This window comes from Embiotoca jacksoni, unplaced genomic scaffold (assembly GCF_022577435.1).
Source record: "Embiotoca jacksoni isolate LCO1_2020_lvr unplaced genomic scaffold, fEmbJac1.0.p SCAF_24, whole genome shotgun sequence".
NCBI classification, from domain to species: Eukaryota; Metazoa; Chordata; class Actinopteri; family Embiotocidae; genus Embiotoca; species Embiotoca jacksoni.
Genome location: NW_027185375.1, coordinates 5,890,202 through 5,911,238, shown reverse-complemented (window position 1 = coordinate 5,911,238; position 21,037 = coordinate 5,890,202). Strand labels below are relative to the sequence as shown.

The window sequence follows — 21,037 nt, the reverse complement described above, 5'->3', positions numbered from 1 at the left end:
GACCATAAAATAGATTGTATTTCAAGGATAATCGGTGGAAGAATGAAGTGAACTATGAGGAAAACGCAGTGAAATTCGGTCACAGTTGTGACTGGAAAGAGCTGCGGCTCAAGTTAAAGGCTAAAAGCTAAATAAGCGTTTCTTCAAGAGGCTGAAAGCGCTGAGAAGCTGAAATGGAGATGAAGCCTCCTACATCTGGCCATTAGCTCATTAAAGTCTATAAATACATCCAACTCTGGTTGATTCTGGCTGTCCATCGAGGCTGTAGCTGGCGTTGTGGTTCTACAGAGGAGGCGAGCTTTCGTCAAACATAACATCAAAAGCGATGGTTTCTCCATAGCCTCCATGCCCTCCGCCTAACTGTATAAAGTGCAGCCGTAATGGATCCTGCATGCTGGTAAACATTTACTCCAAGTTGCCATTTGGGCGATGCCGAGTCTCGAACCTCCACCTCCATTCACCATGAAGCACTGCTCTGTGTTAACGGCTGCTGACTGCTGAGAGAAGCGTGTGTTTTTTCTGTGGGCCCGAGGCGGTGGCGGCGGCAGCAGCAGTCTCGCCTCGTCCATCGATCCAGCGTGACTGTGCAGGAGCCAGATGAAAAGCTCTCGCTAATGATTTATGGGATGTCGTCTCCAGGGGAACCGGTGGGAGGGAGATACCTGCCAGAGGGCAAAAGCGGTTCCCCTGGGTCCTAAGGTCCGATGTTGTATACTACCACAGGGACGAGGAAACAAGCTGGGTTATAGTAATTACTGTAGATTCCAATGATCAGTGTTTGAAAAGCCCGGCGCTTCCTTCAATGAATTCAGGTGGTGACACAGATAACTACCTAATACCTGTTAGACTGCTGAGCATTACGTGGTATTATGTACGGTACAGGGCAAAGGGCACTAAAAGCAAGGGAGAATTCTTGAAAGTAGTTTTTCAAGGTACTTGGCAGGCAGGTTGTTACAAACATCTTAAGATCTGGCTTCTGGTTCTTCATGTAATCCATGATGTACTCCAAAAGGGGTACTTTCCTTAGTACACTAATATGTAGTACTCTTACACATTAGTTCTCTTACTTGCTTGAATTTCAACAAGGTAGAGTCGTCTCAAACCGCAAACCGTTCTGCACCTACTGGAAATAACCGTAACATTTGAATGCATCATCTGCCAACATATCTGCCAGCTTAAATTTGTTTACACAGAAATGAACACGTTTTTGCGTCTTCTGTTTGACAAAATAGAATAAACATACTGATGGCTTCTATCCAACAGCAGTATGGTGGTACTTCGTGAAAAGGTTTCTTTATGTCGGTGGTCCCTCCTTTTTCCGCTATGTAGCCAAGATGGCGACCGTTGAGGGTGGAACTTGTTCAACATTTCTCACTCAATTTTTTTTTTACCTTTTTAAGTGCATCATTACAGCGTGAATGCACTTATGCGCTAAAATAGTGAGTGTTCGTATATATGTACAACATTTGGAACACAGAACATGACTGACTTCATGATGTTGAGATCAGGGCTGTGTGGAGGCCGTAGGATCTATTACAGGACTCTATGTTGTTACTAAAGATAGTTCTTTAAGGCTCCAGCTGTATGTTTAAGGTCATTGTCCTGTGTCTCCGAACGCACCGTTTGATGGATACAAATCTAAATATACACCAAAATGTTTGTGCAGCATGTACAAGGTGTCACAATGTGTTTTCTCTATCACAATGTGTAACTCTTGATTCTTTGCGATTGATTATCATTTCAGACTCGAAAATATATTGAAATGACTAAAATATAAAGACCTTAAAATCGTGATTTGCATATTTGATTAAGCAGCTGCTAAACAATATATCAATAACTGTAATTTTACATTCGGACTAATGTTATTAGTTTTTTTTTTTATCATTTCTTGATTTCTTCCCAAAGCATTGCAAATTCATAAACATATTTGTTTCCTTAGTGCCATGGAATTAATGAAAAAACGACAACACATGGCTAGCTTTGCAACTTGCTAAGCACTTAAGTATTAATTAAAGAGCCATGAGTAACCGCCAAATGTTAGCATATTTGTTTATCTATGAACAAACACACATTCATGTCAGTGTCCCACTTTCCTCAATTTGCACTGATGGCAGCATTAAGAAGTAATTCTGCAGGCTTAATCCACTTAAAATTAGAGGAGGTTTTTAAGGATTGCCCTAAAAAAAGGATACAAAAAAAAAAGGCCTCGGGAGACTGAGAGATGTTACGGTCGTGTTTTAAAAGTGAGAGGAATAGAAGTGCAACCAATGGTACGATGAGAGATAATGGGCGAGAATCAGTGTGTGTGTGTGTGTGTGTGTGTGTGTGTGTGTGTGTGTGTGTAGTTGTGTGATATTGTGTGACATTGAGTAGATAGTCTCCATTCACAGAGTGATGGCTGATTTTTTTTATTTTTGCCCAAACGTTCTCCTCTCTTCATTTCTCCTTTCTTTCTTCCCTCTACTCGTTTCCTCCCCTGATTTCTCTCCTCTCCTCTCCTCTCCTCTCCTCTCCTCTCCTCTCCTCTTCTCTCCTTGTCTCCAGCCCTCACTTCCTTTCCCCTCCCCTCCTCACCTCTCCCCTCCCCTCCCCTCCTCACCCATCCCCTCCTCCCTTCCTCTCCTCCCCTCTGCTGCACATGTGGAAAAAAAAAAAGATTTTAAATCAATGCGGGAGGAAGAGCAGAGGAAAGGAGCAGCACTGAAAAAAGACAACCCTGGGGCTGCTGGAGATTGCTGAGGCTAGCAATGTCATGCCTGACTTGACCACAATAAATATACCAGCGAAGGATGAGGGATGAAGCAAGTTCATATGTTGCCACTGCTTTTTTTTTTCTATATTTACAATAAACTACAAATCACTGTACATATTAATAAAGTAGGTATTTGTAATTTTGATAATATCTTTCTAACATGAACACATCTTACTATCAGTTAATGTTGAAACGTGTGTTTTAGACTAAATTGGAAGTAATTCAGTAATAAGCTTGTGGTTTATCATGAATTATATACTAATCATCTATTAACAAACATTTGCTTTTATTTATCTATTGAAATTAGATGTCTGTGTATTTTGAGCTGGCCCAGATTATCCTGGTGAGTGTGCAACATCAATCTGGTTGAGAGGTCGAAGGTCGCAGGCCCAGGCTGTAAATTAGGACGATGCTCTTTCTGCAGGGTTTTAGTTGCTTCCTGGGAGATTTGTGTGTTTGTGTTAAGTGTCTGTTCAGAGTCTTTAAAATGGTTGTAAACTGATTATTTATGCAACTATGTTCAACTGACCGATGGAAAGAATAATTTTTGTGACCTTGTACCATAACAAATGATTGTTATCAGTCCATACTATGCTGCAAAACATAATACAACGATTTGTCCATGTGTTTTTCTTTTAGTTTCAATCAGTTTTTCCGCTGCACAGTGCCAGGTGTAATGCCAATGTTTCCCCTTGATGAATGAAGGTCACTGTCAGAAGTTCTTCTACACCTGTGTGACATTTCCACTGAGTGCACTGCGTACCGGTGGGAAAAGATGTAAGGCAGCGGCTGGGAGTTTGTGTATCTCTCTCTCTCTTTGTTATGTCTTCTACATTTCCAACACATCTCAGAAAACAGGGAAAAGAAGTGTGAGAGCTGATGTACAGCGCTCTATATGTGCCCGAGGAGCTATGAGTGTCAATGACGAGGTGTCGAGGGCTGAGGCTGCAGTGTTGGAGTAGAGAGGCGAGAGGAGCGGTGTCAAAGCTGTGAGGGGGCTAAAAAAAAAAAAAAAAAAAGACCAGTCAAGTGATGAAGTACTGAAAGAGAGACTGAAGTGTGAGTGGAGGAAATGTTCAGCTTCTTATACTGACATACACACAGTAATGTGCACATACAGACAGTTAGAAGAACAAGAATACAAACACACACGCTGATATTGTCAAAGCACATTGCGGCTTATTTCTTTTACAATCTGCTTTAAATATTGTTTATATATTTGTGTGGTTATGCTTATAAAAAAAAAATATAGCATATAATCTGCCCCACACAGACATTTAGTAAAATATTTCCTTTCTGAATTTTTTTTCCGTAAAATGTCGAGTTCTGAGGTCAAAAAGTATTTTTTGCAAGTGAAACTCGCCATCGTGATTCTTACATCCGTTTTCATCTAAAAGGCGCTGGCTTTGTGAAGTTTCTATTTGAGATATAGAAATGAAAAGACAAAGGTGAAACACGTCCTACAATACCCTATAGGCAAGGAGAGAGAGAGAGAGAGAGAGAGAGAGAGAGAGAGAGAGAGGTGATGGAGGTGTCTGCTCTTCATATCACACCTGCCGACAGGATGGAAACATTTCTCTTTTATTGCTCAGACACTGAATAGTGCCGGGGCAGACAAAAAAGTCCGCAGTATGATCTGAGTTGGAAGAAGAGGGTTCATGACGGTGTGGTAAAAAAAAAAAAAAAAAAAAAAAAAAAAAAAAAGTAAGAAAAGTCAAAAGTCACCTAATCCTTTTCTCATAACGCAACTGGAAGCTGCTCCCGTCCTGGCCTTTGTTCTGCTGCTTTATAACACCTCGGATGGAGTGTACCATAAAACCAGCAAAGGGGAGCTGAAAAACTTTCTGACCCTCCATGGGAGATTTATCATGTAGTTTCTTTTTTTTAAGTGAACACACACGCACAATCCAGAAACTCATTATCTTCAAGAAGCATGTGAAATATTTATGTTTTTTAAAGTTGTGCAAGAACCTAGAAAAGAATAATAACATTCATTTTTCCAGACACTTTTCCACCTTAACTGAGCTTCCTTAAATTTCTCGTATGTGTGATCTGTTCCCTAAACCCTTCCCTTGAGCAGTGATTGTCCAATCATTGCTTGGGAATCTTAATTAGGAAGGCAGGCCTGTCAAGCTTTGGCTTTTTTCACATGTAAAATATAAATATAGGCAATTGGAGTGTGTTTAACAGTTACATGTTAGCTGCAGACAACTTGTTGCTAAGAAGCTTACAGTACAAACCTGAATTACTTCCATGGACATTTTATACCCCTGGATTGATTGACAGCTGTCAGTTCAGCCAGCAAAAAGAAAAGGAGACTTTTTCTACCCAGAATTTCCTGTCTGCCCCTGTTTAAGTATGAACTGAGTAGGGAAAGCTTGACAGGCATGGGAACAGTAACTTGAGGGGCGGGGCTTAGTTAAAAGTGAATTATCTATTCAATACTCTCACTGTCACCCACAGTAACCCTCAACTCCCACCTCCCCCAACCCTTCATGTCACTCTGTCCACTCACCATCCTCCGTGGGCACGTAGACGTTGAGGTAGAGGCAGTCCTCGCTCTGGTTCTGGATGTATCCCGCCGCCACGTCCAGGTTGTCCGTGAACCACACGGGCAGCATAATCTCCGGCAGCACCCCGTGGACGTTCTGAGGGCACACGGGAGCGAACTGAGTGGCGTTGCGGATCTCCTGCCAGGATCCCGGAGCTTCGGGCGGCTGGAAGCGGCGGTCTCCGATGGGCGCCGTGGCGTAGGGGACACCCAGGTACTGCTCCACGGGGCCGAGAATCTCGTTGTTCAGATCCTTCTTGATGCCTCGGAGCTTGCCGTAGTTGGTGGTGACTATGGGGTGTTTGGAAGGGTCCATCTTCTGGCTCGAGGCCAGGCTGAAGAGCAGGACGAGGCCAAGCACACTCATGAGGTACCAGTCTGTCGTGGCACAGAGGGTGCGTGTCCTGGACAACAAACCCCGCCTGCTTTGTTTACTCGAAGCGAGCGGAAGGGGGTACATGACTGGATTCATACTGTTCAGCCACTTGCTTCTATTCTGTTCGTCTGTGAAACAATGTGAATTATAACCAATGATCTGGAAGGTGGAGCATAAGAGGGGGATTAAAACAACAAAAGCATGTAGAAGGAGCCGTTTTAGAGGTTTGATCGAGACCAGGAGCGCTGAGCGAAGGCAGGGCAGAAGGCAAAGCAGTTGTTGGGGAAAGAAGGGTCCTTGGGGTGCTGGAGAAGGGGGTCGGACTTTGATGTGGCTCCCAGGTCAATGCTGATTCTGAGCAACGGTGATCCAAAATACTTCCCCAGCCATGGTTCTGTTGCGTTCCATACCTATTCTTCTTCTACTGTCCAGATAATTGGATGGATGATGAACCCTGCAGAATGAGACAGAGAAGCAGGAGGGAGGAAGGAAGAGATTTAAAGAAGGACGGTGATGTAGAGGAAGAAAAATAGAAAGAGAGAGAAGGCAAGGAGGGGGACGAGGGTGGAAGAAAGATAAGAGAGATTATAGCTTATCTGAAACAGAAATATATTCCATTAAATGTTGTCAGTGCAACATTTTTTTTTCCTTCAACTGGTGCCAAGCAAAAAAAAAAAAAAAGAAAGCACATTTCCTGAAATGAAAGCAGAGAAATGAGAAGATATTCTAAATCTAGAGACAGTGTTGGGGAGATCAAGCCGACAAGGGTTCATTTTGGGAACATTTCATGTGGTGATCAACTCGTTTCTCTTCACATTATGACATCAGGAGCTGGAAAATACAGCATGTTAGGAGAAAAAAAGCAACTAAAACAAATGTGACTCAGTTTTACATCCTCTGTGTTTGTTTGGCCACGTAATCTGACCCGTGGAGATATCACGTATACTCCATGCTGAGTGCACTTTTCTACATGTCTCTCCCGATCTATTATGCATGAGAAGCCTAAATTGGACATGTTCACCCTGTCCCGGTCTAACCCGTGTGAGAACAGGCACCAAATCCCTCCCGGTGAACTGTGTTTAACCTGCCAGCTTACTCGTAGCACGCACACGCCCCTGCAGAGGGCTAATGTGGTGCAGCCGATGCAGTCACGCCACTTCACGAGTCCTCATCCACTGGCGCTGCGACCGATGCCTCAATATTTATGGTTATTAATTTCCTCGAGACTTCAGCCTTGCTTTTGGAAATATTAGTACAGTAGACAGAGTGGACCAAGAGGCTACAGATTAGGGTGAGCCTTTCACTGCCCAGTAAGGTCAAAGGTCAATGATGTGCGCCTGTAAGCAGCTTATAACAGCCCGGGACGTTTTTCTGGCTATATGCAGAGCACAAAGACACACACACACACACACACACACACACACACACACACACACACACACACACACACACACACACACACGCAACGCAGTAAGCCTTAACTGACCCACACATGAATGAGTGCCCACACGCTTGTACACTCATTCATGTAATCTACAGCGGAAATGTGCAAATCCTCATGTAACAGGCCCAGAGTCAGTACAATGTATGAGGCATGGTAGGAGATTATACCGTCACAACATTGTTAGGTGGCGTTATGTAATCGGAGGGGACACACACAAACACACACACACACACACACACACACACCGTAAAGAGTAATAACTGTAAAGGAAAAAAACACTTTTCCAGTCAGATTTTTTTAAATTTCCACATTTTCTCTTGCTTTTTTTTTTTCTTTTTTTTTTTTTTATCACCGTGCCACTATTGTCCCATTTAAAAAAGCCCTCATTAACCGTATCATTGCTCCGCCTGCACCCACTGAAGCGCCTCTGTGTTTTTGTTTGCCCCCCCCTCCCCTCCTCCCTCTCCCACTGCCAATAAAGCTATTTGAATTTAAAAGTATGGGAGTCAAGTGTCCTGAGGCAAGGCGGCAGATAATTAAGAGTCTATAGGCTGATGAGCAGATAATTGCAATGTGGAGGCTCATTCGTGTGATAATAAAACTTTGTTATGTACAACAAGCTCTGTGAGGACGGAGGGATTTGAGTGGGGGGAGGTGGGGGAGGGGGGTTGTTGTGGGAACACATTTGTGTTCTTTGAGGGAGTGGTAATTGCGAGCGAGTCCGCAGCGTCTGTAATCGCTCATTGTCTTCTTTCGGTATGGTGCGTTTAGACTAAATATATTGGTGGCTGCCTTTGTTCCTCTCAGCGTGGACTCTGTTGTTCTGCCCACGCGCCCATGTGTGCGTCTGGATGCGTGTCCGCCGCTCGTAGAGAAGCGGCCAGCACAATGTGTGCTCTAATTAAACCGTGGAGAGTCTGTAGGGCGGCCTGTCTTTTTTTTTGCACCGAGCCTAGCCCCATTCGCCCACACACCCACACACATCATCTACAGTAGCATTAAACTTTCATCCTCCAAAATACATAAAAGAGACGGGGAGATCGGGAGGCAAAGATGAAGAGGGATTGGGGGAAAAAAAGAGCAACGATGGGGAGATACAAACGGGAGATGAAAGGTGGGGATGAAGATGGAGAGGAAACAGGTCCTGCTAATGAAAAGCTTCTCTCTGGTCAGCAGAAGCCCTTCAGAGTCGTGGATGATAGGCAGCATGAAGCCTGGATAGTCTCAGGATAGTGGACATGAGGACTATCATGATCATAACATTTTTGTTGATGACTGTCATACAAATAATTGCAATTGAGTGTCTTTTTATGTTCAATTTATGCCACTATAATAACATAAGCCTAATCACGGTTTAATAATATCCATGCCTCGTATGAAAAAGAGCCAATTATAGGCTGTGTTGCCACTAAACCAATCATTTTCATGGAAATAGATGCTTATTGAAATGTGGTGGATCGAATATAAGAAGTCAGACACCTCAAAATAAACAGTTGGTGGCGCTAAATCTACATTCATGTGCCATTAAACCATAGCAGAAGAAGAGATAATGTCATAAAAGGAGCGCCAGTCAAACCTCAAAACCTGGAAGATGAGGTGGAAATACTGATTCTGTCAGTTGTTTTTATACACAAGTGGAAACGATTCTAACGGTCAGCTCAAACGATCGCAATCAGGCCATTATGTAATAACTGTTATCTGATAGACCCACATCCACAGGCCCAGGGAAGAGGTCAGCTGGACCCCTCTTGCCCGACACTTACCCCTCGACACTGGGTCGTCGCAGAGGACAGCAGAGGCCCACATAAGTCAGAATCCCGGGTCGGACTCCAAGACCCCGGAAGACACGAGTCTGCCTGGAGGGACCTCCAGAATTTCGGGGTGCATCTGAGTGTTTAATTGCTAATTGGCTCAATTAGAGGGCCTAATTGGTCCAGCTCTGCTGTGAGCAGTGGGAGAGCTTAAGTGATGAAGCAGAGATGGAGAAATGGGGCGGGTGGAGGGAGGGAGAGGGGGAAGGGGAGGGGAGGGGGAGAGGGGGGGCTCCTCTTGGTGAGAGGAGAGTCGAGCATGGCAACAGAGATACTGTATCTCTGCACGCATGCAGCACTAACACACACACACACACACACACACACACACACACACACACACACACACACACACACACACACACAGCCTCATCCATGATTCATGTCATCAGCACAACATTTTCCTCAGCTCCCAGGAGGCAGAAGAAAAGAGGGAGACCACACAGGTTCAGTGGCAGACCGACAGCAGAGACCTCATATCATACCCTCTCTTACTTTGGTATTTCTCATGTAAATAAGAAATGCCCCCCCCCAAAAAAAAACACATAAAAAAGACAGAGGATATAGCAATAAGAAATACTAAAATAAATAATATTTGCAATTCTTGACCAGTCGCCTCAGTGCAGGCTGCGCTGCGACAGGTCTGTGTGTCACGGAGGAGGAGCACAAAAACATGCACGACAACTGTAGCATTATTCAAACTGTGTACAAACCGGAGCTCCAGCAGACATTTCTATCCACAACGAGATACAATCTCTGAGCAGAGATACGCTCGGCATGATGCCTCAAGTTACAATGCTCAAACCTGTGACCTCTCTGCGACCCTCAAACCGCAGGCCTCTCGAACTCGACCCATAAATCTGTACGTGTTACAGTTTTGTTGCCTAATTTGTTGACCAGAAATGTCGCCTGGCTGTTAATAAAGTCCAATAAATCATGCAGTAATGTTCTTATCGTTAGGCCAATAGCTGAGCTATAACAATGTCATCACAGCTCAGTGCAGTCGATATCCCCTCTGCTGCAAAAAAAAAAAAAATGAATGCAGCGAAGAAGAGGAAAGTCGACAGTGAATGCTGAGCATATAACACAGAATGGACAGCTAAATACTTCACAGTGAGGTGGAGAAGAAAGAGGAGGGACTGATCTGTCAGGAGACGCCACTGAGAAGAACATCACACACTGTTTTTTTCTCCCAGCGTCTACACTGAAAGAACCGTGTTAGAAGTAAAGTAAAAATAAGGCAGCGTAATGTCTCACCAGCTTGCTGGCTTAGCAAGATAATACATGTTTACAAAGCAATGAATTCAGAAGTAGGGAAACACATCAAGTCAGATTTGTACTCAGGAGATAGGCAATCACAGAAAACTTTGGTTGAGCACGCAGCAGCCGAAGTCTCACTTTATCAACACTCCATCTGAAAGCACAGGTTTTTCTCCTGCTTTAAATTTAATTAAATTAAAAGTTCAACTTCTAACTTTCTTGCAGAGAGTTGGATGATAATAAATATGTTTTAAATAAAACACTAAATAACCCAGCGGTTGGGGAATAACGCAGTAGCAAAAGGCTACTGACTTGTTCACGCGAGAACATTTCACCTCTCTTGGAATCACTACCTTGGCTTCCTGTCCAGTATAGAATTAATTTTCAAATTGTATTATGTCTATATAACAAAATGGGGTCGACCGAAACCAAAACTTGATGCTAATGGGAATCCCCTTCCTATCCGTCGACCTGCTGCACCCAATGTTGCTGACTCGGGTCCTTTGACCAGCAGCTCTTTGTTATTCCAAGATCTAAACTGACTATTGAGCCGACCAGGCCTTCTTTGTTCTTGTTGCAGCTCCTTAACTTTGGAACAACCTCCTCCTCCAGATCAAGTGGTCAACCTCTATACCAGTGTTCAAAACATGTTTCAAAATCTATTTATTTTCACTCTCTTTTTTACACGAACCTCCATTTAATTTATTATTTACTGCTCCTACATTCCCATGTGTTTTACTTTTGATTTGTAAAAATAAACAGAAAAAAATACTGTTTATTTTTTTTCTGACTGTTATAATTCTGTTTGAATTGCATCACTTGGGTCAAACTCAGTTGTGTTTAAATGTGATATGTAAATACATCTGACTTGAGTAAATACGTGTGCACCCCAGCGTACAAAAAACATACAAAACCAGTAAAGCAGTGGTGCAGTATATAAATTATTTTTTGCTGAAACTTAATATAGTCTCTGTGGGTTCATCACAAAGAGCAACTCCTTTCACAGACAGACACCGTATGACAGTGGCTTCAATCTTCTTATCCGAGTCCCGGCGAGAAAGAGCATTTTCCCCGCAGCTATTTCTTTAAGTAAAGCAACATGCGAGACACTGCTCAAAGTAATACTCAATTAACTTTGCCTTTGTTTTAACAGAGGAACTAATTGCCGTAAGGTAATTATGTGGGGTTAGATTTATTTGACACAGCTTGGAAAAAGTGAACCCTCTGTGGGGTAGAGTCACAACAAATGTGTCACCAAACCTATTAGAGAAATATCACCTATTGATGAGAACACAGGAGAGGGTAAAACTAAAAAGAACTGAATGTGGAGAAAGTGATTAAACTTTACAGTAACCGTAATCCATCGTCATGTCAGTATACTGAAGTAAACTCTATATAGAAGCTCTACTTGCCCCAGGTAAATCAAGATAAAAACGTGAAAACATTAGAACAACTTATTTCTCTCTTAAAACAAATTCCTTTTTGTTCACAGGCCTGTCTGCGTTTGCTGCATGCAGTAAGAGGCTCCACGTCAGTCACAGGCCACACCACCCACCACCACAGGTAAATTCACAACCTGTGGGAAAGACTGATGTTTGGTGAAACATACTCAAACAGAAAATGTCAAAATTATTTTGAACAAAAGATTATTCAAAAGAGGGGGAATTACATTTCCAACTTGTTTTACTCTGGCAAGCATCGGGGGCTGCAGCCACCACAGCACCCCTTATTCCATCACTAATGACTGTGACAGGTATGCTGAAGCTGTCTTCAGATTTACTGAATGGCTCTTAGCAGTACAATAACGTCCAACACAAGACCACAAACTATGACATGGAAATTCTGTCATCTGGTTGACAAAACTATTTTTTTTAAAAACTGTGCAATTTGCTCCACAGACAATTAGTTTCCATTCAATTTTGCAAGTGTTCTTCTCATTGTGTTTTTCTCCTCTTCATGTGTGAACAATTTTGTCCCTCATTAATTACAATGAGTCTCACCAGAGATCACATTCCACAAATTATGACTTTGCTTTATTCTGCAGATCTGTACTTCTGATACCAGACTTTGATGTTGTTGCCATGAGGGGTGGCGGGTGTGTGGTGGTGTGGAGGAGGGTGGGGGGCTTCGTCACTGCTCACATTTAGGCTAGAATTACATAAAGTGCTTATGATTTCATGTTTTCAACAGCAAGCCCACTTTTGTTATCTTTAATTGCGGCGAGGAAAGTTCAGCACCACTTTTATGTGCTGTGACTGAGGCTTCTTCCAATTAACCTGCTGTTAATCTGCCATGTGAAGGTCATGTCTCTGCTCACAGAGATTGAAGTGTGATCAGTGAGTATGATTGAAATCACACCTCATTTAGGAGAGAAGAAGCAGTGTTCCTTTATGTTTCCTAAGGCTGGGTGAGCTTATGATTTAGATGAGTCTGTGTGAAAGACTGACGTATACATCAAAAAGAAAATGTTTGAGCCACATTATAGTCCACTGGATTGCTGAATGTTCTACATGTAGCTTCACCTCTCAACTTCTTCACAATTTATGGACTTTGTATACAAAGGTCATGCTTATGGACAGCCACGTTTTCATCAAGAGATGGATTAGCAGATAACAAGATTTTTATAGTTCTAAAATTTGAAATGCGATCTGAAACAAACTTGTAGAAAAGTTACACAAACCGTAAGACTTTGAAAAAAGGAGACCCAATTGAAGTTGACTGGCAGGACTGGGTATCGAACATTGATACTTTTATGGCACAGACCTAATTGCTTCGCTTCCATCTAGGATCCAAATGCACCTGCTCATTCAGTATCAAATTTACTAGGTTTAAACTGAGGTAAATCTTACATTAGAATGCCTTATTTCACTCTTTTCAAAGTATCTTTTTATTATTTAAAAAAAAGTAGCGTTCAGGAACTACAATCAAAATTAAGGTATCTATCGAAAGTTTTTGAACAACACCTAGCCCTAAAGAGACTGGCCAGAGATAAATCAGAAAATAATTAGGCTTCATCTAAAATGTGGTTTACCTAAATAGATTCAAACACAATCAACCCCAACACTGGTAGAAACATGAAACACCACCATCAAAAAAAGCAGCGATACTCATGTCTTAACAATTCCTGTTATAATACTGATACCAAAACAATGATTGATTTTTTTGATACCGTACCTTGAGAGATAGGAACCTTATTTCTCATCAACAAAAGAACTCAACGTTATCAAATGTTCGAGTCCAAGCAAACACAAGCAACCCTGCAAGAACTTTGCCCAAATAAAAGAGTCTCAATCAGAAATTACCTTTGGATGTCAACCAGGCCAGACCTGTGGAAAACTTTCCCAAACCTGATGCACAAAATTATCTTACAATCTCCGTTACGTAGACTCTAGTTACACCAATTGGGCTGAGGAAAATTTTGGAGCTGGTTCTATTTAAATCCTGGCTCGAGTGTTTGTTCCTAAGAGCCAAGAGGACCTGCGAGGGCCGGTCCCAGACATCCAACATCAGCATTCGGTATCTGACAGTGTTGGATGCAGACACAATCTGCTGAATGTTTTTCCTCATACTGCTAAAAAGTTTCCCCAGTTTTCCTGCTTTGGTCAAATCAGCCAAGAGATCAGTCTCACAATCACATCCATCGCCGTTCTGCTACATAACAAGCCCAATCTAAAACCACACCGTTCTTCTGCAGACAGTCAGTCTGCCAGTGCACTCACTAGATTCTACTTAATGACAGATAATAAACTGACTGTGCCAGGCGGAGGGTGCGGGCTAATAGCTGGAATTCAGTGTGTGAAGGTGATGGAATGAGGAGGTCAAAACGAGTCACACAGCCTTAAAATCAGCTTGTGGCCACGAGGAAATCAGACTGAGGAAGAGGAATAAAAGCAGGCTCATAAATAAAGCTGCTGCATGAGTCTAGACGCAGGTCAACACGTAAACATAGACGGAACATTTACCTCGTCAGGATGCAGCTGACTCAAACATGCACTCGGATACATGGCCCTCGTTATCATCTCAAGGCTGACAGTCTTCGAATCAGCACAGCTCATTTGTTTCCACATTAGCCAATTAATACATCGAGGCTGTGACAGGAGAACTGGATATTAAATGTATCTCTGGAACTGTGTGAGTGTAAATGAAATAAAATGTATACGTTCTTTAAAAATATTATATTTCTGTGTATTTGCAGTGTGTGTGTGTGTGTGTGTGTGTGTGTGTGTGTGTGTGTGTAAGTGCGTTTGTGTGTTTTATCTGTGTGACGGGAGTTTGATGTGTTGATCACAAGGTAATTTTGAGGGCACGGTAGAGTGGATGCTGAGTGGCTGAAAAGAAAAGGGCCGTTTCATCTCAGGCAGATGCCACATTAATGGCAGTAGATGGGGCGGATGGAAGAGTGTGTGTGTGTGTGTGTGTGCACGAGTGTGTGTGTGTGTGTGTGTGTGTGTGTGTGTGTGCGTGTGCGTGTGTGTTTGTATGTTTGCCGTCACGCTGACAGCCTCCGTGTGGGCTGCGAGTAGAAGGGAGCCGACGGGCAGGTCAGTGTTCACTGCGGCTCCTGTCAATTCCTGATTTTCTATTATTTTTCATCCGTCCCTCACTCGCTATCCGCACGGCACCGTCAGAGCAGAGTTCAACACATTATAGCTGAAGGGAAGATTTGATATGAGCAGATTGGCGGCATATTAACAGGGGACCAATCGATTAACATTTACAGGAGCTTTTTGGAACAGTTGGAACAGCAGACAAGGAAAGAAATACACGGAAGTGATATGACTTTAGATAGATGAAGCCACGAAGCCAAACGCTATACTTTCCGTTTTCTGCCATAAAGCTACACATCAGGATGCCTCTAAACTTTGAGGCAGCCGAGCTCGCCATCTCCCTGATATGATAGTGGAATAGTAGAATACATTCTGCCACCTCTTGATTTACTATTCAAAAACGTATAATACACATGTATGCGCGGGATGCACAGCCGATAAAGGAATTTCTAATAATTTACCAGCTGATTAATATGAATATTAAATAAAAAGGAAAAGTGGAATTCACTACTTTGCAGCCAGGAAACATAAGGATTTCATGGATAAGAAATTGAATCAAAAGGACTTCACGGATCAGAAGCGAGAGATGAGTCATTATGTTCTAATTTTCTAAAAAATCATGAAATCACAAAGATATCTAATAATTTATGTAGCTAATATCAAGTCTTAAAAAATATATCCTCCCTTGTTTTTCATGGCACCTGGTAATAATTCGTAATGTGCCAGAAGGTGGCAGTAATACACCTCAAAACTGTTTGGCAACATCCAATAAGCAACAGAAGAGGAAGAAGAGGAAGGTGTTAAGTGTTGTTGAATGTGTGTTGCGTTGTGAGATTTGATGCTATGATACAAACAGGACAAACATGCAGAAAATATTACAAAACACTGTTAAAAAGTTGTGTGTCAAACTAAAACGAAAAAGTGCGGTTCAAACTCTGCAGGATAACGCGAGCACATTATAAGTCCACCACAGCGATGCACGGTCATTTCGCAGCTGAGCACTCAGCACACGGTCAATCCAAAGATCAACTATCAAATGACTAATGACAAGTAAGTTTGATGTTCGACGTGCAGAGCAAAGACCAACCGACATTTCAAAGATGAGAGCTGAAGACCAGTCTTTTCATTAGCTTAGTCGAAGGTTTACCATCCCATCAAGGAAAAAAAAACATGAACGCAGAACTGGAGAAACTACGTGTTTTTGTTGTCAACAGTTTAATTAGATTCTTTTGTGGAATCCGAATCATTCAGACAGGCATTGCATCACTAAAGAACACGATTGAAAATAAAAAAAGAGAGTTGTGGAGAGCGCCTCTCTGTGTTCTTACACAAGGGGCTTGTTGAATAATTTGCAGTGAATATCAAAGACCATTTCAGCTTGAAATACCCAGAAACTGGAGGATTTTACTTTCCATTTCATCCAAAGAGAAATAAAGTTTGTTGTTGGAGCAGCTGATAAGATTATTTTTTTTAGGGTGATTTTCAGCTGAAAAGCATCGATGGATAGTTGTTTTTTATTCAAATTAAGAAAACTGAACCACAATAGAAGATATTATTTTGTTCTTCCTTGTCAAAATGTATGACAAGTTGGAAGCTAAAGCAGAGAAGAAGAGCCGGCTACAGAGGTCTGTGGAGCTCACGACACACATCCCTGACTATTTATATTCTCAGACTGGTTGTCTTCAGACCCAGCTCGTGTTTACTCGTGTTATCACTTGTGGACATTTATCAGACTTCACACACTCAGTCTGGAGGCAAAAACAGGCTTCTCACATATGCAGTAGGAGACTTGTAAACAGACTTTGATGTGTCAAACTCCTTAAAATTGAAGTAAATTCAGTTGTTAAGACATCGAAATATTTATGTCCAATGTTTTAAATGGATTTTAAGCAGATAACATCAGAACATGGATGTAAAGGGCCACAGGAAACTTAAATTATTTGCATAGATGACTGTTCTTGTGTGGATTTACACGTGAGATGCATGCGCAATGAACACGGATAACTCTAACGCATACGCCCAGACAGCTCAAACACTGCAGAAAGCATTCGCGAGCATGTCAGTGTCATTTGTTGTTAAGTTACAGAGGTTGTCTGCTTCACACAAACAGAAAACTTTTCTGCCGTGCCGGAGAAATCCCTTCAGAATCTACCATTTCAATTCAGCGTTTCTGTCCTCATTCAATGTTCATTGTCCTCCCTCCCTCGCCGGACTCCATTCACTGCCTGTAGTTACCAGACTGCTCTGACAGTGGAAGAGAAAGGGCTGATAGACTGCCAGCTACAATACAGACACAATGGGAGGATGCAGAGACGGAGGAGGAGGAGGGTGTAGGCGGCTGTCAGTGAACCTGCTGACAACACCGGGATGTACGCACATATATACATCAGCGGTGGGTAGAAGAGGTACGGAGTGTGTGTCTGTGTGTGTTAAAGGAAGGGGAGGCGGAAAGAAAGGGGGAGGAGGGGGGGGGGAGGGGGCGGGGGAGTGATAGGGTTGCAGACCACCGGAGCGAAAAATTGGAAACAATGTGTCTGCAAGAGTTAAAAGCAAATATTTACAGGGCTTTAATTTGCATTGGGAGCACAGAGTTTCCGGTGTGGGTCAGCGCGTCGACGGTGGAGCCGGAGAACACGGAGGGGGCACGGGTGGTAATTAGACAGACAGCGGTACATTAATCACAGGCTGACGGCGCAGCTTCATCGCCACACACATGCACGCTGACAAGCTATATGCAGCCCCGTCACTTAGTCGGGCAAAATCCTCTGGACGTTTCTCTGCCAGCCTCAGAGGATGAGTGCATCCAGCACATTTTATTCTCTCCTATTTTTCTAACACGTGAACTCGTACGGCGTCGCGGCCCCGTCGTCTTGCTCTGATTACTTGCTGCCCCCCACACCTCCCTCTCCTTAATAAATCACGAGCTATAACTCTGCCTCTCCCCTTGCCTAAGGACAGCTCCTGAGCCGCTCAGCCCTCCACCCCCCCACCCCCCCTGCAGATCCTCCAGTGGGAGCGTCCAGGAGAGGCAGAGGACAGCGTGGTCCTGCCCCAGAGGGAAGGGCTCCTCTGCAGGCTGGAGGACGCTGCCTCAGCTCAGTGGAAACGTGAGTGGAAGGGCTTGAGGATATAGTAGTTGGCTGAGAGTAGCAGCATTAAACACGTTCCATATATCATAAATATTTTACCTTCTCCTAAGTGGTTTTGACCTTGGATCAGAGTACTGTAGGTTGCACCAGAGTATGGGGGGAGACACGAGCAGAGTTTTTAAACTTTAAAGAGTGTTGTACGGTGGTAATTCAATTGGGCTGAAGTGTTGTTGTTTTTTTTAAAGGGCTTGTCTGCGTGATCAAAAATTACCTTTACTTTTTAGCACAGGGAAGCGACACTCCACAGTAGAAGAACACCGAACATTGGGATGGCCAGTACATCATTCTTAAAATGTCTTGTGTGGGCAGGTTTTAAGAAATACATTAATGGCCTTTAAATTCCAGGACCTTTAAAGCGATTGGTTTGCGATGGCTGCTGCAATAAAGGTTTAAAGGCTCACCAGCCCTCTTCCCTAAAATCGTGTCTACTTTTCTCTCCACGGTGATGTGGTGAGTCAAGGTCGAGTCACATCAGCATTTCAAAACCGCAACATTTATTACACACTTCACCCCAGTGAGCAAAACCACAGATCACAGACTCTCTTGTAAAGATTTACAATGAGACGAAACTGTTTTAAAATGTAGCAGGAAAAGGTTGAAGCAGCGTGAACTGGCCCGTGTCAGCTCGACTTAACCCAGCTGCCGGTGTCGCCGTGGCTCAGCTTGTCAAGTCGCAAGTGGACAGCTTTAACATGTAAGGCAGTAAATGATGGAACTACTCCGTAAAAAAAACAGGCGAGATCTCCTGTCTCAACCATCTGTATATTCCTTTGAAGCACCCATCAGCGGCTCCAAATTCTCAACCTTTTCCGTTTCATCACTTCTAAAAACTTTACCTGTTGCAAGTAACTCACTCTCAGTATCCATCATTCGCCAACTTGGAAAAAGCCTGAAAGCCGGCACCTAAATTGGAAGTACAAAAAGTTGTTGCTATGGAGATGTTACACGTTTTGGCAAGTTCCAAACCATCTCATTGCAAATCGTTGCATCTGAACTGGCCCTAAACCTGTGTACATATTTGTCAAATTGGTAAACATTGGTGACAATCAGAGTCCAAAAATTTAAAAGGCGATAGGAGCTCATGATCCACTTATTTAAACCTCCTCGGTACAAATACATTTTAGAATCAACTTTGTTTAAAGCTAACTGTCATTCTAATGTCAAGGAAGTCTTCATTGAATGAAATGATGTACAATCCCAAACCAGTAAACAGCCCAGAAAAAAGGAAGATGATGAGGAGCCCTGTAATAGTAGTGAAATAGTATTGCTGGCTGGTTTGCCAACAATAGCAGTTCCCCAAATTGTCTGTCCCTCAAAGCTTCTAGAACCAATTATTTATCAATAGAGTGAAAGTGATCGGGCCTGAGCTCTGGATAAACGGTGTGGTATGAAGATGTAGACCCAGTCCAACAACAAGGGATTAATCTAGGGTCACTTTTTAAACTGGGTGAGTGGAACATGCCAATGCACCAATGTGGAGGAGTCAGCCTGAAGACAACACGGGGCTCAGTGACAGAAACCGGCTACCCCGTGTTTGTGAGACAGTGAATGGGCCCTAAAAAACGTCTTGAGCAAATGAATGCTGCCGAAGGGAAACTGATACACAGGAAGCAACAGAGGCAGGATGGATGTTACTTAGAGACAAATGGGGGGAAAGGGGGCGAGTGAGGGTGCAAAATACTGTTCCCCAAGCCGGGCTGAAGCTGCTGAATATAAGCTGTTCACTTGACAAGCAGGAAGGCACTTGGACTTTGTTTACAGTCAGACGGAGGCTTGTGACCGGGGACAGATAAAAGATTTCAGTTAACATATTGACTTGAAGGATTAGGCAGGTCAGAGAAGTTGTGTAAATGTAGATAAATCTGTAATTTTCCAACCGAGGTCCCATCAGGCCTCTAGAGAAAAGAGATATTAAGATGTCAACAGACTAATTGAAAGTTTAATCTGAATTTGTAGAGTATAATGCCGCAAATATGGATTCAGGTAGTTAAATTCTGCTGCTGATTCCTTTCCCAAAGTTATTTTGGTGTGTCAGTGATCGAGGGATACGAGACACTGTTTGCTTTTGAGGCTGTTCTGACATCACTCAGTGTTATTATACATTAACAGAATGAATAAAAAAAAAAGGCTGGAGAAAGCTGCTCCGACTCTATTAGAGGCCATATTAGGTGACAATTAAGAAGATTATTTGCCATAAATATGCTAGTAGTAATATTAATTGTGGCCAAGAAGTAATAAGTTAAGCCTTGCTTAAATATTAATATTATTGCTATCCATTAATCTTGAAAAACTTAAATCCCCTTAACAAACCAAAGCACTGGGTTTTAGAAACTCACACTATCCAGCAGCACATTGTGAAAACCTACAAATCTTTTTTTTTTTTTATTATTATTATTATTATTTTAAACACCATGTGCATATCATATGTCAGACTGAATTTTGGGGAAATGTGCATGAAATGGTGAACACGACCTTTACATTTTTGGTGCAGCATCAAAACCAAGCAGCAGTCTTAGGTTTGAATATTTCCATTAGTATAAATATATGAATCCAATAAAGAGCCGGAAAAGTGGATATAGCACATAGATGTGACACCGAGTATAAAAACTTTTACGGAGCAGGGAGGAAGCAATAACTTAGTTGTGACTATGTGCACCTGTGTAACGTGTTTTTTGACCACTGGTACGCAAACATTTGCAATTTCACTCTGCACACGAACAGTGAGAACACATCCATTTTGTGTGTCAAACTTGGGAAATCAGCAACAAAGACCCTTGAAATGCTTCAGAAAGCCGGTGGCAATCAGGCACTGAGCTGCTTGAGGTGTTTTGAATGACATTTGTGTTTCAGGTGGGGCAGAACATCACTGTCAACCAGGAGCATAACCTGCTGGGTTTTCTTTGACATTTGCGAGTTTTTGCACCACAAATCCATCCCCCGGGGTCAACGGCGAGTTCTACTGTGACGTTCTGAGGCGTCTGAGGGCAAATGTCCTGACCTGTGCTGTCATGTCCTTGGTTTGTCCAAGGCGCTCACAGCACTGTAAAAAAAATAATTAAAAAAAAAACACAAGTTTCTCGCCTGCAAAAACACGCGTGCTGCTCCTTCCTACTCACCTCATTTAGCTCCGTTCCTTTTCGTGTGCAA

General features: G+C 42.8%; 1 protein-coding gene and 1 long non-coding RNA gene across 3 annotated transcripts in view; both read right to left on the bottom strand.

Annotated features, from left to right (window-relative positions):
* The window catches only part of nlgn2a (neuroligin 2a), a 134,213-nt gene extending 128,352 nt beyond the window's left edge, over positions 1-5,861 (bottom strand). For both annotated transcript variants that reach the window (XM_069159188.1, XM_069159189.1), the window contains exon 1: positions 5,268-5,861. In XM_069159188.1, the coding sequence (XP_069015289.1) occupies positions 5,268-5,775 (508 nt within the window). In that variant the 5' untranslated portion in view covers positions 5,776-5,861. The remainder of the gene's footprint in view (positions 1-5,267) is intronic.
* A 67-nt stretch (positions 5,862-5,928) lies between these two features.
* Positions 5,929-21,037, bottom strand: part of LOC138204075 (uncharacterized) — a 72,351-nt gene continuing 57,242 nt past the window's right edge. Inside the window, exon 3 of the long non-coding RNA XR_011178771.1 lies at positions 5,929-6,133. This is a non-coding gene — a long non-coding RNA (uncharacterized lncRNA). The remainder of the gene's footprint in view (positions 6,134-21,037) is intronic.